General features: G+C 33.4%; 1 protein-coding gene across 1 annotated transcript; it reads left to right on the top strand.

Annotated features, from left to right (window-relative positions):
* Positions 1–6,503: 6,503 nt before the first annotated feature.
* On the top strand, positions 6,504–23,974 carry LOC145261110 (tubulin alpha-2 chain-like). The gene is made up of 3 exons (XM_080119334.1): positions 6,504–6,647; positions 10,008–10,221; positions 22,555–23,974. The coding sequence occupies exons 1-3, from the start codon at positions 6,642–6,644 to the stop codon at positions 23,679–23,681; spliced, it is 1,347 nt and encodes a 448-aa protein (XP_079975460.1). The 5' UTR covers positions 6,504–6,641; the 3' UTR covers positions 23,682–23,974.
* The last annotated feature ends 1,623 nt before the right edge of the window (positions 23,975–25,597 follow it).

Below are 25,597 nucleotides of genomic sequence, written 5' to 3'. Positions count from 1 at the left end.
CCTAACATTTCCCATTGTGATTGCTGTCTGAATAGAACCACGTGTCTCAACTTGCTGTCACCAAAAAACACGTTGTTAATAAACTGATGAGACTTTTCTTCTCTTTGACCGCGAAGGGAGAAATGTGACGTCTTTGTTGTTATTGATGTGTTCTTATCAGCCAATAAAGAATGCGTTAGTGTAGTATGCATACCGTATCATTCAAAAGGTATTGGGAAGCATAGTCAAGCCACAATTAATTTGAATGTTATTCTCACAACGAATGCTAGTAATCAACACGTATCAGATAAAGAACAAAGAAGACTATGAATGACTCGTGCCTCCATTCAGTCTCGAAAGACAAAGGATACCTCCTGTTACATATAGGCGTATCATTGGAGTTATCACTAGGGTTATCATAGAGGGGCACCAAATTGACGTTTGGTGTATAACATAAAAGGATTCCGTGTGCGTATGATCGTAGTTTCATATGCGGTTGTGTGTGTTCATCTCTAATTGTTCATATGCTTTTGTGTGTGTGTGTTACATGCATTTTCTTCGACATACCTTACTTCATGTATCGTCGATGTGATCCATCTGGAATTCATCTTCTCTTGAGCGGGAGACTGGTACCTGTTAGACGAAGATTTATCACTCCAAGACGATGAATGGGTTTTATAGTTTTTATTTTCCTTCCAGATGTCGACACAGAATATGGAAGTAAATCTTGCTTGCTTTTAACACGTCAGCGTCCCCCGCTCCCAGTGAAGGGGAGGGAACAGATATTAAGCCGTCCGTCTTCTTCAAAGCCCAAATCCAGTCTCACAGATCTAGCCAACCTGACCACGTCACTCATACGTAATCTGGTCAGCTGACCCTCGGTTCTGGTAAACGTGTCTACACTCCACGTTTACTCCTCTCTCTCTCTCTCTCTCTCTCTCTCTCTCTCAATCCATTCTGTAACACTCCCTGTAGAGGCAGCTGCTAGTGAAATTGTGAGGCAAGGGTTGCGCAATCTCAGCCACACAAAGATAATTCCAGGACGGCTGAAAACGATGCCGAGATAAGTGGAGAGCACATACAACACCTAGAAATCGCAAATGGTCACCCATTTAGTACTGTCCAGGTCCAAGGTTGCTTAACTTCGGTGATCCAGCGGGAAGCGGTGTGTCAACGTGATTATGCCATAAATATGAATGACTGTTACAATGGAAAAGCACATGATACACTCAACTCATTGTTCCACATAGATCATGTGCATGAATAGAAGATTCTATCAAGTATAGAAATTTTAACAAAAAATAAGCGCACGAATTCTGCTTGGGAACATGAAAATTTGCCAAGCCATTTATTTAATTCATTTAACCGTATGGAATTAATCAGTTATAAGACGTATTGCGGTTCTGCATTACGCACCCTATATGACATTTTATATTTGAACTTCATAAATGTTTCAACGCACGGTGTAAACAACTCGGAATCATTTCGTTTTAACATCTACAGTTATCTTGAGTGTGTATAATTTATGTCAGTTTGATGCATTCACTGAAGTATTTATTTTCGTCAGAAATCAGCCACGGAAATAATATTTGTTTATAAAAAGAAAATTTAACGTTTTTGCAGATTAGCCACTAATTAAAACTGACTCAATAATAGCTATGTTAGCCATAGACAGTTTTTTCACACACTTTGACTTACTTTGATGAAACATATCAGAATATGCGCGTGGTTAGTGCTAGTGTGTGTCTGTTCTCGCTACTCTGAAGAAATCGATACAACGGCATTTCTTGTCACAAAATGCAGAATAAACGTCACTTTTCATATGCGTCGTGGAATGTTTCAGAATTATTTTCAAAACTGTTGAAGGAACACTATCAGTGACATAATCTTCCGATTAAAATTCTCATCATATTGAATAATTTTTAGAGTGGTAGAGTTATTTTCTGGTGAGGCTCTTCTGGAAAAGGATCAAATTCCATCAAAAACATTCGACCATTTGTTAAAATTTGCGTGGAAGCTAAAAACGTGTGTTCAATTATTATACCGGTCTAATATACCCGTATATTTTGTTTTAATATGTAAAAATTAATTATTTTTATATTAAGACATTATTTTCATGTGTTTTTCCAAGTCAGACTGACTCATAAGTTGAAAATCTACAGAACTTTATAATTATAATTTTAATCCCAAATTTAGAAACATATTTCTTAATTAATAGTGATTTTTTTCAGTAGAAAATAATGTAGTTTTTATATAATCTCCAATGCACAGTCAAGAAATTTAAGTCATCCTCCGTTTGTCGTGGACTTAAAATATAAAATGCTGGGAGTAAAGAGATGATGGATTAGAAACGCAACTAAAATTTCACTTATCAAAGCAGCTGTGACATAAATGAAACACTCTCAAGATAAATGTAGATATTAAAACGAAATGATTACGGGTTGTTTAGTCCGTGTGCTTAAATAGTTAAAAAGCTCAAATATAAAATAATTCTCATAAAAGGACTGAAACTTTTAATGAGTAAACCTAAAATGCCTTGACCTCTTCATATAAACAAATTCTAAATTCACACGAAATCGACAGTAAGATACACTCTTAAAGTATGTATGCGATAAATTAATAGGCTGTTTATAAAAATAAGGGCAGCAATTGATACGCGAGATTAACACTTATGGGAATTTTCCAACGCGCGTACGCACCAATAAGAGATGTTTATGAACGTATCATATTTAGTATTATATCAGATTTCATTATGGTGTACGTAAGAATAACCAAAAAGTTAGTAAAGTATTATTATTTATGTTAGTATTATAAAGTATTATTATTTATGTTAGTAAAGTATTAGTATTTCACGTATACCCAGTTTCCTGTTTCAATGGTGTACTAAATATTTTACAGTATTTTCAGTCTGTTGAGTAAAATTAAGCAGTTCAACATGCATTTGTTGTCAGAGCTAGCAAAGTACATGCGCTATCAGATGCCGATCTCGATTGATTCTGCCAAGGGGTTTCCTTGCCGTACTAGAGTTAAATTCGACAGTACTTTAGATCAGAGGTTCATGTGTTCGGATGACGTCGGAGTCACCGTTTCATTCAACGTTGATCTCCGCATGGACTGTAAGAGCAACTTCCGCAACATTCTGTAAAACAACTTGACGCCAATATAAAGGAAAGCAAAACCATCCTATAAATAGCACATAATACTTTTACTTGAGTGATCTACACCGCCCGGTGTAGGTTGTCGAAAGATAAAACAGTGTCACAGTTAAAGAAGTAAGAAGTAAGTGCACCTGCTAAAGTTTTTAAACGGTGAATGATAACCTTTGTCTGAGTGAAGTTGACCGAGGCAAGAGAAGACGTTTATCTTCCTTAGTGCACAATGGTTTACAACTCACAAAAATCTGCATGAAGACCTTCAAATGTTCGGTTGAAATTAATACACTGTAAATTCTGATTGACCCTCGTGTCATTCAACCGCATAGCAGGAAGGTAACTTGCACAAGAAGAATAAATGTTAGTCCTTATGGCTGTTACATTTGAAGCCAATCAAATAATGTGGAAACATCTTGTGTATTTAGCTTGAACGCAACACATATAGTTGGTATTATGCTGTATGCTAAAGCGTGAACCTGCATTTGAACACGTTGCAAGTTCGACAGAGAAGCTTATCGAATCAACCATGCATAATGTGTAATTGCTACGTTCATCATCTTAAGCTGACTCATTCGTTTTATGCACGTCGAAAATTAGAACGTGTGGAAATCAAATTAATGCGTTTTGTTTAAATATATTTTTCATAATTAAAACAATTACACATAAGAACTTTCGATTGTGTACGTTTTCACAATCCCAAATTATGAAAAAAGTCCATCTATTATTTCAGTTTTTTTTTCAATTCTTGTTATCAAATCATGAAATCAAATAGAAATAAGTTAGATAACTCAAATAAATCATTTATAATTTTAAACGTTTCAGTTTAAGTTTGAAAAGTTATTTTATGAAAATAATTTTTTATGAAAATAAATGATTCTATAATTTATGAGCCTGAAATATAGACAACTTCGTTTAGTAGGGTTGTATTATATTTAAAAAAAAGGGTTTCCTGCGAATTATAGTAAAATGTAGCATTACTTACTAAATACGATTGGATCAATTCAATTAATAAGCATTTGTATAAAATAATCTTTTTCAGATAACCGTCTACGATTTCGCAATGTGTTCGATAGTGGCAGTGATTCTGATCTTTACAACGTAATTCTAACCTTAAGTTAACCTTAACCCAAGCACTAAGTGGACGCATGTATATATAGGAATTAGAAAAATAAAGTATTGACGTGTGCGCCTACTGTGCATAAGTGGTAGGAATATTGTTTTGCAAAATTCCTGCGTACATTAGTGGCATGCTCTCCTACAAATAACGCAGATCGCCTACTTCTACGCATAAGTCCAAGTTTTTAAGCATAAAAATATATGTAAAGTGACATGTCATGAAATATTTTGTTGGGATTTCAGGACGAACAATTTTTTCCGAAATCCCGGAAAGAAAAAATATCTATAAAAATATACTTATCACTGATTGTCAGAGTTGCGTGGGAAGGGTTGTCATTTATAATTTCCCACTCAACGAAAGAATAAAATGCGTGAATTGTATAGGAATTAACTGAATCCATCATGGCTGATTTTAATTTTTTTTACGAAAAAAGAAATAGGCGAAGTAGTATCAGTTTTATTTCATCTCGATGGATTTAGTAAGACATTTGCATAATTTAGACTTTTATAATGGAATAATATGGTTCACTGGTATATGTAAATACTGAAATGCATAATGATAAAATTTGATTGAATACCGAAATTGATGTAAGTATGTAAACCTATTTGTCTCGAGGAACTTTGGAAAATTTCATCATATTCATAGTAAATTAACAGAAGCGTTCTTTTCACGAAAACAAAAAAAAAACAAAAAAAAACGAATTAAGTGAATAGAAATTCGCAATATGAATATATGCATAAATAGACAGAAGCACGTCTCTAAGTTATTTCGGAGGTGTATATATATATATATATATATATATATATATATATATATATATGCCAGTTTTTATTTAAATACAAACGTTTATTTTCGGCATAATTAACCTTTATGCGTCCAAGAATTTGACCAATCCCTAACAATATCACCGAATAGAAAGCGACAATTGTGTTCTTTTTAATCTGACTTCGAATGTAGTCGTAGAATTCATGAAAAGTTTTACGTTTTAATGACTTCATATTCACATTTGATACTTAAAGTTGATGATGGTCGTTAAATCTACAATATAGTTTATATTAAAATGTGCTATTTTTTATCAATTACAACAAACATCAAATTTAAGTTTAGATTAAATTAAACACATAATGTTGATTAACTCTATGATTGATCATTATTAGGTTGTAATACAAACATAAAAAGGCAGAAAACGTGCTTCGACCGTAATATAAGGTACATTTTTTTGGTTTTAGATTATAAAATATAATGCTTAAAATAACGATAATTAAGTAAAAACGCCACCATTTTTTAGCTTTGCAATGCCTCCTTAAATTTATTAAGAAACGAGGAAACTATTTTAAAACATTTTTATTAATGCTCTAGACAATCTCTTTTCAGACTATTGTATGAAAAACAGGAAAATAAGGAAACCTGTTCGTCTGGCATTCAATGGCGGACATTCTTTCCTTGAATACTCACACTTTAAAACTCATCGACCCAACTCCATTCGAATTGAAATTATTATAATGTTTAGCTCTCGTTTCTCAGTCACATTTAGCATCAACATCAATAGTTTCTTTCCGGGATTAAGAAGGAAAAAATAACTTTATATTTTTGACGAATAAATTCAAACAAAGCTTAAAGACCCTACATAGGGTCTTTTAAGCGTCACTTGCAGTCTTCTATCCATAGTAGATGAGAAGAGATTAAAAATAAAACAATCTGCTCTTAGTGCGTTCTTGATATATATATATATATATATATATATATATATATATATATATATATATATATCACTTCCCACTAATGCATTTGCTGTTGTCTTTAATCGTAAATAAGACATATAAACAATAAGAAAAAATATGCGGAGAAATCATGAAGTATTGTTTAAAAACACATTCTTAACATAGGAAGTTGACTTTTTGTAACTATCTGTACTTTTATCCAACAATTTAATAAATTGAAGATGCCTTAAACTTGAATTTAATTTGTAAATACTATGAAAATAGATCGTTACGTTCCCTGTATTATTGGAGGAATGCGAGCTAATGTTGGCCTAACACTGATTAACCTAAATAGACACATTCACCTAAACAAACCCCATGACTTGCATTTATTTATAAATATTTGTATATAATAGCTATATACCGTGACGATTTCCTTAATAAAATCAATAAAGGACTTGAAAGTTGTTCCCATTAAAAAAAAAAACATAATTCTTTAAAGAGAAAGACACCGTGATAACATATAAAGCGGATTTATTATGAGAGGGGGGATAAGGAAAAAGAATGCTAAATAAACAAAACATACTCGCAATATGCAAATATAAAAAAAGAAAACACTATTTATGAGAGATAAAAGATGCTATTTGATTTCTTGCAAGAGAAAGCTGGACATTTTTTCCGACGGCCGAAAAAATGCCTGTAAGTTTTATTTTATAAACCATTTCTTTTATATTATGTCCAATTTATATATATCTTTTTTAAACACCAACTGTCTCCTTTAATTACTAGTATATATTATGGCGTTCTCATGCGTCGAATAGAATATTGGTAAACTGGAAGCTTTACGAATCCAACGAAATCGGAAAGTTTTATATATATATATATATATATATATATGCAGAAATAATTGATAAAATGGGTTCTTTCGTTTCAAAGAAAACATGAAATGTTGCTACTTTTGTTTTTAAGGACCGTTTTATATCTAGGTAAAATATTACATTTGTTTTATGAAATGGCTTAGTTGACAGTAGAAAATAGTTCCTCTCTCCATATGCTAATGTTTATAAATATTTCTGCATATTCCATAAGATGCGGGAGTACCAAACTGCCTGCATCCTGAAATATTTCAAACTTTTAGGAGCTAAAATATGTAATGAAATATTTTATTAGCATGCGTTAAAAAAACTTTCTAATAACCGTGCTCAAATTTGAACATATCGATTACGTGAATAGGTGAACTCGTTTTAAAAAAAACAAAACTTTTTTTTGTATGAGATCTAAAATATTGCAATTTAAGATTTATTCTAAACTATAATCATAAAACTCACCCCCCCCCTTTTCCGAATTTGTTTTTCTGAGGAAAGTCAATCGACAAAATCTCAGTCATGAAATTAAAATTCGAAAACTTAAACGTCTTCGTATTCTACAGAATTTGAACTAAGGTACTTTTAACTAAGCTCTGAAGATTGGTTCGGCAAAAGTTTGTCCGGTTAAAATTATGTAAAAAAAAAAAAAAAAAAAAAAAAAAAAAAAACTCCCTATCGTGCCGAGTAATAAATATTGAAGAAATCGATGTGAAATATTTTCGGTGGCGTTCCAAAATTTTCCAGACAATGAAATGTAGATGCTACTCATTACAATCTTTTGTACTTTTACCTAAAAAAATTAAGATATCGTAAAACTTGATTTTAACATGAAAACACTAAAATAGCGCGATAAAACAAACCGAATCGAAAAATAGTCGGTGAAAGTGCACTGGGGGACCACCCGGATATTTACCTTAAGTCGTTTTTTTTAATATCCAACTGTTTACAACTCCAGTTGGGTCTGCTACGTTAAAAAAAAACATTTGTGTAGCAGACTAGAATTATGTACAATAATAACACGGAAAAATGCTTTTGGGTAATTTAATGACCATGTTTCTTGCCATGCAAGACAGCCGATAACACTGCGCATGACCCCCGACTAAAAGAAAAGACAAGCGAACATTTTTTTGTACAGATTTATTTTTTGTACAGATTTTATTTGTACAGACTCTTAATTTTAGTTTTGTACAGACATTTAGTTTTCCAAGAAAGGGCTTGGGTTAATACCTTTTCTTTTAACGCATTAAGAACATGTTTTTTTTTCTTAAAAGTTGAGGTTAATATTATTTACTTTTTATTTTTTTAAGGAAGGTTTATTTCAGGGAAGGACTTTTTTTTTTTTTAACAAATCTCCAACTTCCGACTTGTCTGTACAATGCAGCAGCCTGTAAAAAAAAGTATGCAAAAGTTTCGTCTTGTCTGTCTCACTCCTTATAAATAAATACCTGGCTAGGTATTGCTGCATGAATTCTGCTCGAATACCAGGCTGCTTAATCCACTGTTTTCCGTCTAGCCACATTCGTTCTACATTTTATGTGGATGCTGGGATCCTGAGGGGCCACAACATTTTCTGAGTGGTTTATGGTGTGGAAAATGCCGGTCGAGGTATGTATATGCCTTCCAACAATCGCTGCATATGGAGTCCGGAAGGATAAACTTGTGTACGAACGGAATCAGTTTTGGCCTCCCGTTTTTCATCTGGACCAGTCAACGCGACGATGAAACTTTTAAATTCTTTCAATTCAGTCGAAAAGCCATATCTGACTAACCATCCTGCCTCTTATACTTTCGGCGCACGATAAGGGTTTCGTCGATTTCGACAGCTATCCCGTCGCCTCCAATGGGTTCCTGGTTAAACCAGTCCTGACAGACCTCTGAACAGAAGGACCGCCAATCAACTGAGTAGTGATGCGAAATGTCCAGATTTTCGCGTACTGTCCGATGATTTTTTGGGATTTTCCCACTTCAGTGCAGTGTGTGCACCTCCAGAATCGTTTACCTTCTCGAAATGAACTCTTTTTGCATTGCGGAAAGGTAACGCTTGTCGGCAAAACATGTTTTCGCAACAATTGCCTGCTCCTGTCTTTGTGAAATGCCTTTACTGTGTCGAAATATTTGTTGCTACAACCGTAGCAGGAATCCACAGTATTGGTATTCATCTTTTTAATGTTAATAACTTTACAGAAATAAAAAAAATTGGAAAGAGATAAATGTATGAAAAAAAAACACTTTTTGCATAGACAAGAGTAAGACATTTTCTTTCTTTTTTCTTTAAGAATTTAATTTCGCGTGGATTTTTGTTTGCAGTAAATGCTGGAACTGAAGAAAAAATCGTCTGATACAATCACTGACAATTTTTGCGCATGCGCACCCACCTCACCAGACGACAGGCAAGAAAAAATGGCGGGCAGACTCGAAACCATGGGCTAATGCATGTGTCAGGTTTACTCATAATTGTAGTCCGCGACACTTATTTTTTTTTTTTCAAAGCAGCAGACCCGGCTGGAGCTATAAACAGTTGGGTATTAAAAAAAAACGACTTGAAAGTAAATATTCGGGTGGTTTCCCCAGCGCACTTTCACCAAATATTCTACAATATTCCATTTCGTTACGCATGATCAACACTGCAGTAAAATATTTGCTGCTTATACACTTTTGTTACCGTGTTTTTTTTGTTTTTTTTTGGGGGGGGGGTCAAATTTAACGATCTTTTAGTTGAAAGTACAGAATAGTTACAAGTCTCCCTCAACTATGCTAAGAAATTTCAGATTGTTATTTCAGCACGGTAACATACGTACCAGATATTTCAATTGAAAAGTTGGTACTCATGCAGAGTGACGTGCTGAAATGTTATTTAAAAACCATTCTTAACATGGGCTGTGTTTTGTACCTATTCTGTACTTAAACCTTACAATTGAATAAAAACTTTAATTATACGTGAAAATACAATTTAAAAAAAATAGCGCGGATCACTCTGCATTAGCACCGAAAAGTTTACATTTTTATCGTTCCTGGTGAAATTTAAATTTTATTTTGACTAATACATTTCTATAATTGAATTTTAGTCAATATTTTCGTTACGTAAAATTATGCATTTAGAAATGTTCAGTATTTATGAAGTGTTTAAACTAATTTGACACGAATGTTTAAAATATTTTTCATAATTCTTAATGTCTAAATTTCTTTTTGTTAGAGAGAAGTGATTAGTGTTCATGTGGGACAAGCTGGGTGCCAGGTGGGAAACTCCTGTTGGGAGCTCTACTGCTTAGAACATGGAATACGTCCCGATGGTATTCTAGAGACGCAAGATGCAAATGAGATATCTTTTGAAACCTTCTTCACCGAAACAGGTTCAAACCGTTATGTTCCAAGGACAATATTTATCGATTTGGAACCGTCAGTGATTGGTAAGTTTGTTTCCAAAGTTTTGTTTTTGCTCATTGTTTTGCAAATGAATTTCGCTTAAGTACCTCAATTTTATTAGACCATAATTAAATTTAAAAATGCAGTCGATAATTAGAGCGATGCTGCAGCATAGTTAACAATGTCTAGAAGATAAAGTGACCAAACGAAAACTTTCTAGTTTATCATTTTCAAGTATATTTACTAATTGTATTTATGCATTTGTTTACCTCACTTTAATTTAAAAAGAGCATGCTATTTATATTACAATTCGATTTAACATAAAGACGCGTCGATTTTTCTTATATTAAATTCGACTTCAGTTAGGGCGTCGGGAAACAAAGATGGATAACTTTACTTTAACTACTACAGAACACCGACCAATAAAACTTGGTTTCTCATAAGTTTTCGGGGTCGCTGAGAACGAATGTGATAATTACACCCGTCGCAAATTTACTGGTTTAATGGTATTAGCCCCTGAACCGTCGCACTATTTTGTGGCATCTCACCGCTTTCGTTTATGGTATTACATGATTCATTAGCGCGTGCACGCGCGTAGTAAAGTGACTTATCACATCGCAGAATTTATTAGATATTTGAAATAATAAATTTTTCCAAAACAAATGTCGTTCATTTTTCTGTGTTATGTAGTTTGATTCTTTTTAATGGATCTAAAAAAATTAGTTTTCATGAGCGGTTTACAAAAACATTTTCATTCGATTTGTTTTTAGGGGGGTATTCAATTATAGAATTTGTACATTTAACAGGTTCTTCTACAGTTTAATTTACCGTTTTTCAAAAGTTCTGCGCCAACATACACCGAGCAGAACTGCTTAATTTTTCACAAAAATTATGTTTACATTGTGGAGCGGCGGTGGACAGGCAGTTGACTACGTGCGTATGCACGTTTCAACAAGAACTGCTCACGCATAGCTGACGAATACGGTGATATGGCTCAATAGTTTGAGGGTCCAGGGGTTAATGCCGTGCAAACAGTAAATTTGCGAAGGGTTTGAATATCAGATTCGTTGTCAGCAACCGCGAAAAGCTATAAATAACCACATTTTATTGGCCGGTGTTCTGTTGTAGTTAATGTAGATTTTAGGTGCTAGTGCAGAGTGATCCGCGCTATTTTTTAAATCGTATTTCCAAGTTTAAAGTTTTGTTTTATTCAATTGTAAGGTTGAAGTATAGAATAGGCACAAAACACCCTCCCCTCCCCATGTTAATAATGGCTTTTTAAATAACGTTATTTAAGTCCGGATCACTCTCTGCACTAGTACCCTAATGTACTAGATGTATCAGAAGCCGCCATTAAAAATGCCGTATATGAACTTGAATAATTCAACTTGCTATCTTTCGAAGCTTATAACTTATTGAAACATGTAATTCAAACCCTGTTTTTTTCAATTAAAGGAGCAATGACCAAATTTTTAAAAATAACTGGTTTAATAGCAAATTATGCAATTTTTTAAATCGGTTTTCTTAAAAAATTGAGGAAAATCAACGAAAAATTATACTACTTCGATTATAAAAATATATAAAAATTCCAAAATCACTTACCTATAAAAATTACTATTCAATGGGTACTCCCATTGATCACTGTTAAGAAGGTATCCATATGTATACTTATATTCCATGCCCTTTTTAAATAAAATATTTTTTTAAAACAAGGATTAAAAAATAAACGCGAACTCATATTTTTTTAACTATTCAAATAAAGGGAGACAAACGTCTGATTTTGTTTGCCTTTATCTTCTGGTGGCTTCAGAGGGACATATCTATTTCTATTGCATGCTGTAAACCAAAGTTAGTATTTGGTGCCTCCGTTATGAAAAAATGAACACATTCACTCATAAGTTTTTTTCCTTTATAAAAAAAAACACTCGACCGATTTATTTTTTATTCTCTTAAAGAAATACATGAATTCTTTATTCCATATTTTAATTCTTTATCGAGTGAATTCAATATCTAAACAGAAAACGTTGAATGAAATAGAAATGTCGTCAGCGTCCAAATATATTTGAACATCTAAGCATAACATTCTTCCACTTAAAAATCAACGTGGTTTAAAAATGTTGTACACTTTGGACTTTACAAGTAAATTTACAAAAAACACTTAAATCAGAATATTTTATCGATCTTTTATCTTCAATTTGTGATAAATAAAACTGAGTGAATTAAAATTTTTATAGACATTTCAAAATGAGGGGGTGAATTAAAAAAAAACGTTTGTCTAAAATATTTGGTTTATTGGAAAGAGCATAAAATTTCACATTGAACCTGAAAATATCGTAAACATTGAACCATTAGAAAAATTGATAGATTTTTAGAGTTTTTAAACTTTAAAAGTTATTGAAAAATATAAAACTCGTAAAATTCAATTGATTTCATTACGTAAAAAAAGTGGCTGCATGAAAGCGCGCCGGCACTTTGTAAACAGTTTTTTAAAAAATAAAAAAAATTCTATTTTTTAAACCACTCTAATAGTTTATTTTGAAAATATATTCCATAAAGAAAAACAACCAACTTTAAAAAGATAAATTATGATTTTTTAAAATATTTTATTCGAGGTTTTGTGTTAGGGGTGTCAAGTTCCTCATTCTGATACACCTTCCCATGCACGTATTGATCCGTGCTGAAATAACGTTATTTAAAAAAAAGCCATTATTAACATGGGGAGGGGAGGGTGTTTTGTACATATTCTGTACTTTAACCTTACAATTGAATAAAAAAAACAACTTTCATTAAACTTGGAAATGATTTTTTAAAAATGGCGCGGATCAGTGCTTTAACACCAACATTTACTCAAAGATGTTACATTTTAAATTATGAATAATACGAGTTTTGATCTCATTTTTTGAATCCTACAACTCAATTCGACTAATAGATAAAATGCAGTACTAAGTATTTAATTTAATTTTGAAATCGTTGAAAATTTTCAAGATAAAAAATGCCCAATTTACATGATTTTTGAAATGAGATCTTAATTCGGCGACAAGTGCGGATAAAGATGTTTCGGTATTTTTAAGTCTGATTCTACATCAGAACCCATTTTAGGAATAGGTATTCACATATATGCAGTTTCAATTACAAACTGAGAAAACCAAATATATTCCGAAATATAAAAAGTTCCTGTTTTTTCACAAACGAATATTTAATCAATTAGAATAATCAAATGCCGGTTTTCCTTTGGCAGCTGTTCATTTGAATTATTTGCTTAATTTATAACTTGCTTGATTTAAAGAAATCTTGCATATATTTCCATGCAACAGTTTTTCATAAAGGTTGCATTACTGTTGACTGAAGTTCTAAGTAGCACATCACTTTTTTTAAAATTTAATGAATATGCCTTATCTAATTTCTACGCTTGGCAATCATCCCTCTTCCTCCGAAGAAGCCCTATTCTACATATTTTCAATCTGACCATGCATTTGATCCAAGCCTTCTATCAACGCCCAAACAAAACGCTTCAATGAACCCAAAACGGCTTCGTTTGCGAATGAAACTAACTCTGAACGAGTAGAACTCGTATACACCGCCATCTTAAAATTCTATTTTCTTGTGGTTTTTACTCTTTCACAAAAAACATCCACTTTTGTTTGTACCCATAAAAGTATTTACCTGTGTGCAATCAATTACAATTCAAGTATAATAGCTTGAAACTATTTTTAAAATAGCTTTTTTATTTTATGAAAACTATTAAGGCGTCATAAGTTGAAAGGACAATTTTCGCAAAAGCAAACAATTTTCCTTTAATTGAACAAAAGTAAATATTTTTATCAAAGAAAAAATACACACTTGAATAAAGCAAAATCAAATTTGTTATGCGGAAACTCCGCTTAATAAAGTCGGTGAAGTTCGGTAACGTTTGCGAGTGGCGGTATTCTCCCATGGAATTCTGAATTGATGATTTTCCGAAAAATATTTGTATAATCAAATGAGCAAACATCTTGAGACTAACGCATACAGTTCCACCAAACGCTTTTTCAAATTTTTCACATTAAAAATTATTGGGTGTGGTCTCGTTCAGGTTTGTCAAGAAAATGGTTTAAAACTTGCATTTTTAATTAAATATTAAAAAACCTCACTATCTTGGAAAAATACTCGTCATCTATTGTCTTGCATTTTTAGTAGAACGGCCGGTGTTTATGCACTTGATACCGTGGTATTTTAAAAAGTAGTTTCAAGTTAAATTTAAGTTTTACTATAGCACGTTTGAGCACAGAATAATTAAACCCCCTCCTATAGTAAGAATGACTTTAAATATAATTCCTGCTTGAGTTAATATGCGTGATCATCCCAAACTTTTTCCAGGTATAAACTTTCTCGAAACTCTTATACAGACGTTCGTGGTAACATTACGCAAATATATCGATCTCAGTTCTTACTATCTAATTTTTTGCTGATAACTTTGCATAAATATGCGGCTATCAACATATTCCATCATCCAAAATTGTCGCCACAAAATTTTCCACCACGATTTGGAAATCAAAATTAAATGTACAACAAAAGTTACTTTGCAACAAACTTTTTTTGTTTAGTTTTAAATTATTTTATTACATCTCAAGTATTAACTCTTTTAACAGATTTTAAATTTTCGTCTAAGATGGCTGCCATTTTGTTCATTATTGCCAGCCTCCAGAGATAATTTTTTTTTCAGGGGTAGGTATTCGCCATTGGAAAGCCCTGTTCGTACAAGGACATTTTTCGTAGATGGGAGAGGGCATTTTCATTTCTAAAATAAAACCAAAACCCCTTGCTCAATAACTTAAGTTACTTTGTTGAATGCATAACAATTTATTGGTAGAATATTTAATTTTCTGTGAAAATATTTACAGGAAGCAGTTCAATCGGAAAAGATTGTTTCGGTCAAATTATGAAAATGTTACTCAACATAATTTCCATTATTTTAACCCAATTTCGGTGGGTAAATAATTATTTCTGAAAAAGCTCTCAATTATTTCTGAAATGAGCTTATTAAAATATTATTTGAATAATCGTAAACTAGCGAAATTTTTTGCTGCAATATTCTGCATTGATGGTGTATATACGTAGTTTGTCTAAAAATTTTAAAGAAAACCTTAATTTAATCTTCGCTCGATTTTTCGACAAGTTACAAGGTGCCTTCAATAAGTTTCAAACATATTTTCGTACAGACATTTAAATTGTCCTAGATTCTTCAAAATTCACTGTTATTGCTATACATTTTATGAGATGACTGGCCAATGTTTATGGTTTCAGCTTTAAATGAACACCTAGAGCAGGAATTGGAATACATCATTGATTGCCACAGCTAGTGAATTTCGAAAATACGACCTTGACATAGACTTCTGAAGAATATGCTTCAAACTGCTTTTAGACCACATTACATTCGTTTAGCATCAGCATTTGAGTGGGAGAAGAGATTCAAGGAAGGCAGGGAGTCTATAGGAATTTTATGGATAAGGACCGTCCGTCGTGTATTTATAGACAAATACAGTTTGATGTCAGTGTTGGAATCGTACGCACAATCATTCGCAAGGAACTGAAGATGTGGAAAATTTGCACGAAGTTTGTCCCAAGAGTGCTCAAAAGATGAAGGAAAGACGTAGTCATGACCAAGATGGATATTAAAACAGTTCGTCACCCTCTTTTATAGTGAAAACCTTGCTCCCTGTGATTTTTGGTTATTTCTTAACCTCAAGAAAAACCTCAGGTTATGAGACCATTGAGATGAAAGAGGATGTTGCGAGGGTCATTGATACGCTTGCATGAGAACTTCCATGGGGCCTTCCAAAAATTTGAATGGTACAAGTGTATTGCAGCAGGAGGAGATAACTTCTAAGGGGACAAGGGTTTCATGGGGGCAATAATAAAATTCCCACATAAGGTGTTTAAATAATTTTTCGTATAATGTTGCAGGTTAATATTTCAGCCAATGCAATTTCCGGCGTTTATCTGCATCTTGTATAATTCTGCAATTTACAATTTTGAATAATATAAAGCACATTTGCTCAAAACGACAAAGTACTATAAGAAGGCTGACAGGGAAGCCATCAAGAATCTCATCAGAGATGTCTTATGGGGAAATATCTTTTCTCTTCCTGCAGGACAGTGCGCATGAGACTACTAAGGGGTTCAAAGCGGCAATTGAAATACGTGTTCCCACACGCAAGTTCTATAGCAAACATACTACTTGCACAGCTTCCATTGCTAAAATTAAACACGCATACCGCAGATTTATCCGATATAAGTCCAGTGCAAACAGACAAAAGTTTATAGAACCTAGAATTAAGTGTAAGAAATAAATAGCGACAGCTAAGAAAGGTTATACTGAAACCACCATAACACTTTGAAGCGCAGAAACTAGGAACCAGATATTTCTGGAAAATCTAAACCAGTGGAGTAAACAATGGGCAATCAGGTTCCTCACTATTCAACAATCGTAAGGTTGTTTGCTCGCCAACCGAGAAGGCTTACATACTTGCCAGTCGGTTTGCCTCAAACTCTACATTCGACGCATCAAACTACTCCCTCCCTTGTTTTCCTTTGACAGACACCATGCTAGATGATCTGAAAATCACCCCTTAAGTGCATGATATAAAAAACTACGCACCTCAAAGCATGTGGACCTCATCCTGGTTGTACTATTTAAAAAAAATACTCCGCTGAGGTTGCTTCAGTCCGTTTCAAACTTTTCAACAAATGCCTTAACGAATCTAGTTTTCCTGACTACTGTAAAATTGCTAGTGTGGTACTAGTCTACAAGAATTCCGACGAAAGAACTTACCCATTAAATTATCGCCCTATTATCCTCCTTCCTCTTTTTTCCAAAATATTTGAGTCTATAATAAATCAAGCTCTAGTTCACTACATTACATGTGCTAAACTTCTGTCCGACAATCAATATGGATTTAGACAAGCCCGTTCTACTGTAGATATAACTGTAGTATCCGTAGATACATACCATACCCTAGACAAACCAGGGGATTGCAGAACAGTAGCTCTCGATATATTTAAGGCATTTAATAAGGCATGGCACGATGGCTTTCTTTCAGGAAAATCAGATCCAATGGCATTACTAGTCGAATACTTTATTAAATCCTTAAATAAAAGAATCCAGGTTGTTCTCGATGGTCGTACGTCAAAACGATGATATAAATGCGGATCAGGGGTTGATTCTTGGATCTTTATTATTTCTGATATTCATAAATAACCTGTCTGATGAAATTATCTTAAAGATGGGTATATTTGCTGCTGACGCTACGCTCTGTAACAGGCACGACAGGAAAACGATTAAACACTTATCTAAGGCAATCGCAACAACCCTAGAGAAGGACCACCGTGCTGTAGTGGAATGGGGGACAGAATTGGAAGGTAACATTCAATGCTGCTAAAACTCTTTAATAAATACAAGAAATATTCCCCACCATCAATAACTATGCCCAATGATATATTACCTGAAAGTAATTCGTTCAAACTACTCGGCTTACCGTTCACAGGGAACATGAGTTGGAACAGATACATCAAGGCTATTGCCGTCGCTACTGCGAAGAAGGTGGGGGTCTCTCTACCGTGCTAGAAAGTTACTTACGCCTTAAAGTATCCGGTATCTCTAAGGAATCCATTCGATCACGTATGGAGTATTGCCACAGTTGGTGCACCTGATAGTAGTCTCAAAATCCTAGACAGGTTTCAAACGAGTCGCTTACCGAATTGGTCAGAGACTGTTCGCTAGGCGTCATTCTCTTTTCTATCACCGAAATATTGCATCCCTCTGCCTATTTAACAAGTATTTTAATGATAGATGTTCCAATAAACTACACGCCTTTGAACCCCCTTAACGTAAATACACTCGACAAACTCGATAAGCAGCAAATTCCCACCCTTATACGGATCCTCAGATGCCGGAAAGTCTTCTACACTAATAGCTTTTCCAGATCTGCTAGACTTTGCAATTCACTTACGCGTTTGTTTCTCCGACTGTACTGACATGCAAAAGTTTAAGTGTAATGTTAAGTCATCTTGCTGCTAAATTCCTTAAATAGTGCCCCTGCAATTATGTCCTAGTTAGTATCCCGCTACAGCAAAGTGGTAATGTGCCTTGTTCGGGGTGAAAAATTGCAATGAAAAAGTAATACAAACATAAAACAAAAGGTTCTATTAGAATTATCGCTTTGTGTCACGGATATAGTCGAGTCATGAGAGTACACTGCTGGTTGGGTAATTTTCAGAGAGGTACAAAATGCAACTCTGAATTACTTGTATCCGATCATGTCTGAAAAAATGAGAGGAATGTCACCGCCATGAATTAAATGTTCAATATCTTCGTCTGTTATGATAAAATATAGATCTAAAGGTAGTCGGGATGATTGAATTTCTATTTATGCTGTTAGCAGAACTTAAAACAGGTAACCCATTTAGAAGCGAATCTGTATAAATAGAACGTTAAACGTGTGTAAATATTTAACAGGTAACCTCTACTAGCCTCAACGCTGACATTAACAAGAAATAGTAATTATACACCAAGGATTGTTTATAAACCATCCTTGGTGTATAATTACTATTTCTTTTTAATTCCAGTGTTGAGACTAGTAGAGGTTACCTGTTTTTGGATTGATGAATAACACCTAGATATATATCGGCAAATTGAAATGCAAAATGTTCATTTCAACTGCTTGACATGTTTTTACTTGTGCGCATGCTCATATAAAATTCATTTCTTTTAATATTTACACTTTATCTTTCGATAACATCAGTAGAGGACGTGGCTCCAACCCTAAATGTTTTGGTTTGCGTTTTAACTGATGACACCAATTGTATTAAATGTGAATATCTGTATGGTTCTTAATATATTTAAATGTATTTTACGGCAAGCGGAATCAATACTTAAAGGGTGGGAAAATAAGCTTTAATGTTTTAGTTTTTTGCTGTCTTGTAAGCCGATAAATATTTTTTGAAAACTTTTTTTTTTTGTCGGAAATCCCTCACGAACAGAAATCGGTTAATATTCAGTTTCTTAAGGAATTCTTCCACGACAAGGGAAAAATTCGAAGTATAGTTTTCATAGAAAAACTTACTTAGGCGTATGTCCGGTTTCTGCGTTTTTTTTCCAATTGAGTAAATATTGGCCGAAATTCTGTAATTGGAAATGTTTATAGTCAGCCTAACTTTAATGTTCATTTAAAATTAAATTATTACTCCTGTTTCCTTTTAGATTTCAATTTCCTTAAATAACGTATTTTACTATAGATGGTTTCTCCTTGTCCATCGATAACTTCTCCATTTGTTTTTTTTTTGTTTTTGTGTAAATAAGAAATCTATTAGTTAAACATTTTAATTTCAAACCAAACTTCTAGTTTTCAGAAAGATACTTTGACACATTTACTGAATTCAAATATTTCTTAGAAAATTAAAATAGATTTATTTTAATACAAAATAAAATCATATTTTGCAAAAGTAAATAATTCCATGATACCCTGTACATAATTGGTCTATCTGACTAAAATAAAAACCTTCCGGCATTTTTTATATTTACAACCCGATGCTTACATTCGAAATGTCGACTTTTATAAATTTTCGGGTGTGGCGACAACGAATACTAGTTAAATTTGGGGCTGGTAAGTAGTTTACCAGATAAAAAAAACATTCGTTATCCAACGTAAAAGCCACCTATTTCTTCTACAACCAAGGAATTTGTAATGCGCATGTAACGGTTTTCCGAATACACCCCCCGACCTCTCAATGTTAAGAACGGCTTTCGGAATGAACACGCCATTTCGTTCTATTTGGTGGAGGGTGAAAATGTGCTTTGTCATCTGCTTCACTTACACGCATATGCATTACTAATTACTCGGCTGTGAAAACAAAATGGCTGCCAGAAATTACACTTTTTACGTAAAATGGTTTCGTATATGGAAAACTACTTACGAGCCCAAAATTTAACTGATATTCGTTGTAGCATACCCGAAAACATAAGTCGACATTTACAATTCAAGAGCTGCCACAATATTGACACCTTGCTTTTCTCATGGCTAGTATGTTGGTTGCTAACGCATTAGAAGTCCTAAAAAAAACTCTACCTTAACACATTTGTAAGGTCACACCCAAAATGTTTATGCAGATCTTCAAAATTAATGCTACATGTACATTTACCAGTGTTCAGATATGCACCGCCTGAAACTAAATTTTAATTTTCATGAACAGAATAGGGTTCTAATGTCATCTTTATGACGCTTAAGAATTTTTGAGATGAGGATTAGTAATTTATATTTGGATTCATCGAACTACTGTTCTCAGCGAGTGTTATTTTTCACAACGTTTCGGTCGATATAACCTCCGACATTCTTCAGGTGTATCTTGTCGAACTTGGGAGTGTTTTTGTCGAACTCGAATTTTGACGAAATTTCGAGCGGAACTCTTCATTTACTTCACAGGGTAGCACGCTCTTGTTCCGGCAGTCATGACTGGAGAGAGGACTTGAGTAATTCAACCTTAAGGAGAATATCGCATTTTACAATTTTTCCAAATACTCAAACCACTGCACCACGGGTCCTTGCGGACAATTCTAGTACGAATTTTAGGAGCCTTAAATCTATTTGTATTTTAAATTGTATTTATCACTATTTATTGCTGATTATCAGCATAGATTTATGTATATCTATATATTAATGTTTTTACTTGTATATATTTATGATTACTGGTTTCTATGTATTAAATTCTATACTAGGTCTACTTAGCCATTGGTTATTCCTCAGCATATGTGTTGCTTCTTTCAGTCTTCTTACTCTCCACCGTTCGTTCCTCTCTGTCTATAATTTTTACTTCGTCCCATAAACGTTGTGAAAAACATTCAAGATGAGAACTGTAATCCGATGACTCCAAATAATTCGAATTGTCATCTTTATATATATTTTATGTTAAACAGTTAAAACAAAAGGATATTTAAGAATTTTAAGATATGCACTGATATAAAATAGTTATTGCAATTCTGATATCTTTTGAAAGAACTAAACGAGAAAAGATTAAAACAAAAGATGATTAAGACTTCTGTCGAGACTAAAATAAAATACACCTATTCCTGCCTCATGAGAAATAGGGGGGGGGGTGAAAGTCCTTATGAATTAATGATTTGTTTAATCAATAAGAGAATTATGAGGACAGAATATTCAAATATATCAATCAACCTGACAACGTCAGGTACTTACGCTAGTGTTGAAATTATCTTTCGATTAAGACTTAAATCGTAAAGTCGACGTTTAGTCATTAAAGCTTTTCATCACAAACTCCTCGCACAATAGAAAATAACGAAATCTATTGATTGTGGAATTATTTGATTGTTGAATGTAAAGCTATATCGCTTCATTTTAAACACTGATACAATCGGCTACTTTGGAGGAAATCTATCCAGCGTAAAGCTTCGATAGATTTCACTCGAAATTTTCAAACGATGACCCTCAAATAAAATGTATAATTGTCTATGTATATAAGCAGCAGATATTATGGTTCTGATTTCTATAGATTTAATAACACATCTGACATCTCGTTTTTTTTTTTATTTTTTATTTTTTAATCTTTTCTCTGAAAAGTGCATTACTTAATACCATTTAAGTTCCGGACTACTTCAAGTAGGAACGAGTTATATGTACGATTCTCTATATACTCCTTTGTGCTTGTATATTTATGTTCATAATTTTATTGTGTAATGCTTTAACTAATCTTTCTGAGAATATCAGAATATAAATGAACAATTTAAACACTTTCAAGCAAGTTTTAAATGCACAATCAATCTGAAATTATGTTCATATTATATATACCTTATTCTAAATTAAGTTATAGAATTTCACAGCGTGTAAATCTAGTCGAAAATTAGTTGCATCTAGATTACATGAGAAGGTTCCAAAAATGAAATGTGAAGATTTGAAATATTGCAAGATGTAGATATTTTCTTTGCAATATGTCGATACAATGTAATTATTACAAAAATATTTGATTTTAACGTTATTACAAAGTACTTTTAATCTGACATTAAATACTGTGAACATGTTTCCCAGATGATTTAAATTTATGTTCAAAGTAATATATCCGTGGATTTGGACGAAATAAAACTCTCCCAACTGTTTTTCTCATTAACCTTTATTCATGAATATGTTACCTTAACTTTGAAATTGTTTTACTCAATGTAATAAACACCCAGAAGAATCTGTAATATTGCATGTGCCTTCATAAGTCTTTGTGAATTCGATTTCTTTTTTTCTCAGTAAAAAAATAAAATGCTTATTCTTGTGCTATAAAAACTATTGTTTTGCTTAGTTTGCCTGACCATCTAAATTCATGATAAATTTATGTTCTTCCAGATTGCATTAAAGCTGGCCCTTACGGAACCTTGTTTCATCCAAACTCCTTGATTACTGGTCGGGAGGATGCAGCCAACAATTATGCTCGTGGTCACTATACGATTGGCAAAACGGTCATCGACTTATTGCAGGAACAAACTCGCAAAATAGCTGAGCAATGTGACAGTCTTCAGGGTTTCTTCATCTTCCACAGTTTTGGTGGTGGTACCGGTTCGGGCCTTGGAGCTCTTTTCATGGAGAAACTCAGCGTTGATTTCGGTAAAAAGTGCAAATTTGAATTCTCCATCTATCCTTCACCCCGAGTATCGACAGCAGTGGTTGAACCGTACAACACTGTCTTGACTAACCATGCTACATTAGATCACGTTGACTGCTGTTTCATGGTAGATAATGAAGCCTTGTACGAGATATGTCAGAAAAAGCTGGATGTCGGATTGCCCTATTATGATCACTTAAATCAGTTGATGGCTCAAGTTGTGAGTTCAGTGACCGCTTCGTTGCGATTTAAAGGTGAACTCAATGTAGACTTGGGCGAATTTCAAACTAACTTGGTGCCCTATCCAAGAATTCATTTTCCGTTAAGCACGTACGCACCGATCGTAAGTCCAGAGAAAGCCTATCACCAACAAATGGACACTCTCGAAATAACAAGCATGTGCTTTGACCATCAGTACCAGATGGTTAAATGCGATCCGCGGGTTGGAAAATATATGGCTTGTTGCATGCTCTACCGGGGAGATGTGGTCTCGAAAGACATAAACCATGCCATAGCTAAAATAAAATGCATGAAAACTGTAAACTTTGTGGACTGGTGTCCAACTGGTTTTAAAGTCGGTATCAATCAACAACCGCCTTCGTACGTACCTCTTGGTCTTATGGCTAAAGTTCCGCGGGCTTGTTGCATGCTCGGTAACACAACAGCTATATCAGAAGCATGGGCTCGCCTTAATTACAAATTTGATTTGATGTACTCAAAACGTGCTTTTGTGCATTGGTATATTGGAGAAGGTATGGAAGAAGGGGAATTCTCTGAAGCCCGCGAAGACATGGCAGCTTTAGAAAAGGACTACCAAGAAATCGCCTCAGAAGAAATTAATTCACTCTCTAGCGATGATGAAGAATATTAGATTACTGTTGATAATGATGGAAATAAAATTGCACTTATTAAATGTTACTATTTAAAACGATGTGTTGTTGAAATAACCATCTATAGTTCTTATCAACATGTGAACTATTTCTAATTTAACGTTTGTATTTTCAAATATATGCACATTACGTTCCCATAAAATGTACTTCGACTTTATTAAAATGTTAGTATTTTTAAATCGAATGATGGAAAGTATAACCTTATTGATTGTAATTTAAAATAACTGTAAACTGCAGAATAAATGCTATAGTGAAATGCACCGAGTGTGTTCATTATTGTGTAATGTCTAGATTGTATATTAAATTTATGAAGAATGTCTTTTCCAAGAAAAACCTCACAGTAATAACACTTATCTCTAGCACAACTGAATAACTTTACCCTTTAGGTTTCATACTTATGGAACACCTTGCCATACTGATAAAACTTAAAATCTAACATCAGGAAATTTTAGTCTTAAACGCATATAAACAATAAAATAGCGTTGATGTTAACAAAGTTCACTGCTATCCTTAAGTTCAGTCTCCTTTACATTATCTTTGACTGTCTCTCCTGGATATGAGGTTGCTCAAAATTTTGAAATTTTAATATAAAAATGTAGACATTAGTTGAAAGTTAGTGAAAAACGGTAAGTATTATCTTAAATGGTGGTTAACATCAGAAAGCTTCTAAAGACTAGAAAATTCCTTAAATTACAACATTGTTCCCAAAACGAAACCGTATTCATAGCCTTTCCACGAGAGAAATTAGAAACGAAGTTATCTAATGTGAAAAAATCAACTTCTTCCAAAAGATGGTCTCTGAATAATGATAATGAGAATTGCAACAGTTAATTATTGGGACTGTGTCGTATACAGCAGTGCAGCAGCATTTGATATCGATATTATATAAAGTGTGCATGTGTCTAGTTCTGTATGATGATTCTGTTATACGGTTGACTTGGCATCCAGTTGTTGGTTGTTCATGATCCTGTTTGGTTTAGAAAAGTCTGAGCAGTTTTGTCCTTTAGGTATTGTATAAATGGTGAGGTTTTTGGAAATTTTACGTTCTGTTCTGATAAATGAGGCGTTGCATGTACTTTGTTAGGCGTGATATTGAGTCTCTCTTTCTGCATTACTTTTATATTTTTGAAACTAAGGGAATACTAGTTTTGGCTAGGTTCTGTTGTGATTGCTTGCGATTGATCTATGATTTGTCAATGTGGTGAAATTATATAACCTGGTGTTTTGAAGTTTTCCTAGTTATCTTCAGTATTTTGTTTTATTTTGTTTTAGTTGTGTGTAATTAGTTTGAAATAGATTTATCAGTTTAAAGCTTTTACTTGGGTTTGTGTTTTTGAAAGATTTTTATGGGATGTTGTTTGAAGTACTCTAATATTATTAGCATGTAATATTTTGCTTTTTTTTACATTCCGTTTATTACTTGGTCATGATGAGGTTTAGGTATCAAATATATTTTACTTTCTATTTCGTTTAGTATGTTGGTAAAATTTTTTTATCTTAGTTGATTGTTTAGCAAAGTTTGAATTTGAACCAATTAGCTTTATGGATTTGTCATTTTGGCTTCATTTTTTTGTAGCTTTAAGTTTTGAAGAAAATTGAAGTTATCAATACTGATATTATGTCGTTTCTAGTGAAAGATAACGGTTGTAAAAGGATAGTTAGCTCAACTTTTTGTTTTTTAGCATTGAAGTCCATTAAAATTAAGGGAGTACGAAGTTGTGCTATCTGGTTTTCTCTTTCAGTTTTTTAAGTTGTATTTTTGTGGGATGAAAATTGAAAAATAGTTGTCGGTGGAATGAAGCTTTTATCGTTGAATGCTCCGTGTTTAGAATTTTGTTTTTTATAAGTCATGTCTCTTATTGGCCGGGTGTCTCGTCTTCATCTGTGTTTGGTTGTA

This window comes from Euprymna scolopes, chromosome 37 (genome assembly GCF_053919585.1).
Source record: "Euprymna scolopes isolate OS-2025 chromosome 37, ASM5391958v1, whole genome shotgun sequence".
Taxonomy (NCBI): Eukaryota; Metazoa; Mollusca; class Cephalopoda; order Sepiida; family Sepiolidae; genus Euprymna; species Euprymna scolopes.
Note: the sequence above shows the minus strand (reverse complement) of the source record. Positions and strands in the feature narration are given on the sequence as shown.

Excerpts from the sequence above, each read along its gene's own strand:
- LOC145261110 (XM_080119334.1), top strand. Across the intron at positions 10,222-22,554 it reads TTTGGAACCGTCAGTGATTG|ATTGCATTAAAGCTGGCCCT; the intron begins GTAAGTTTGTTT and ends ATGTTCTTCCAG.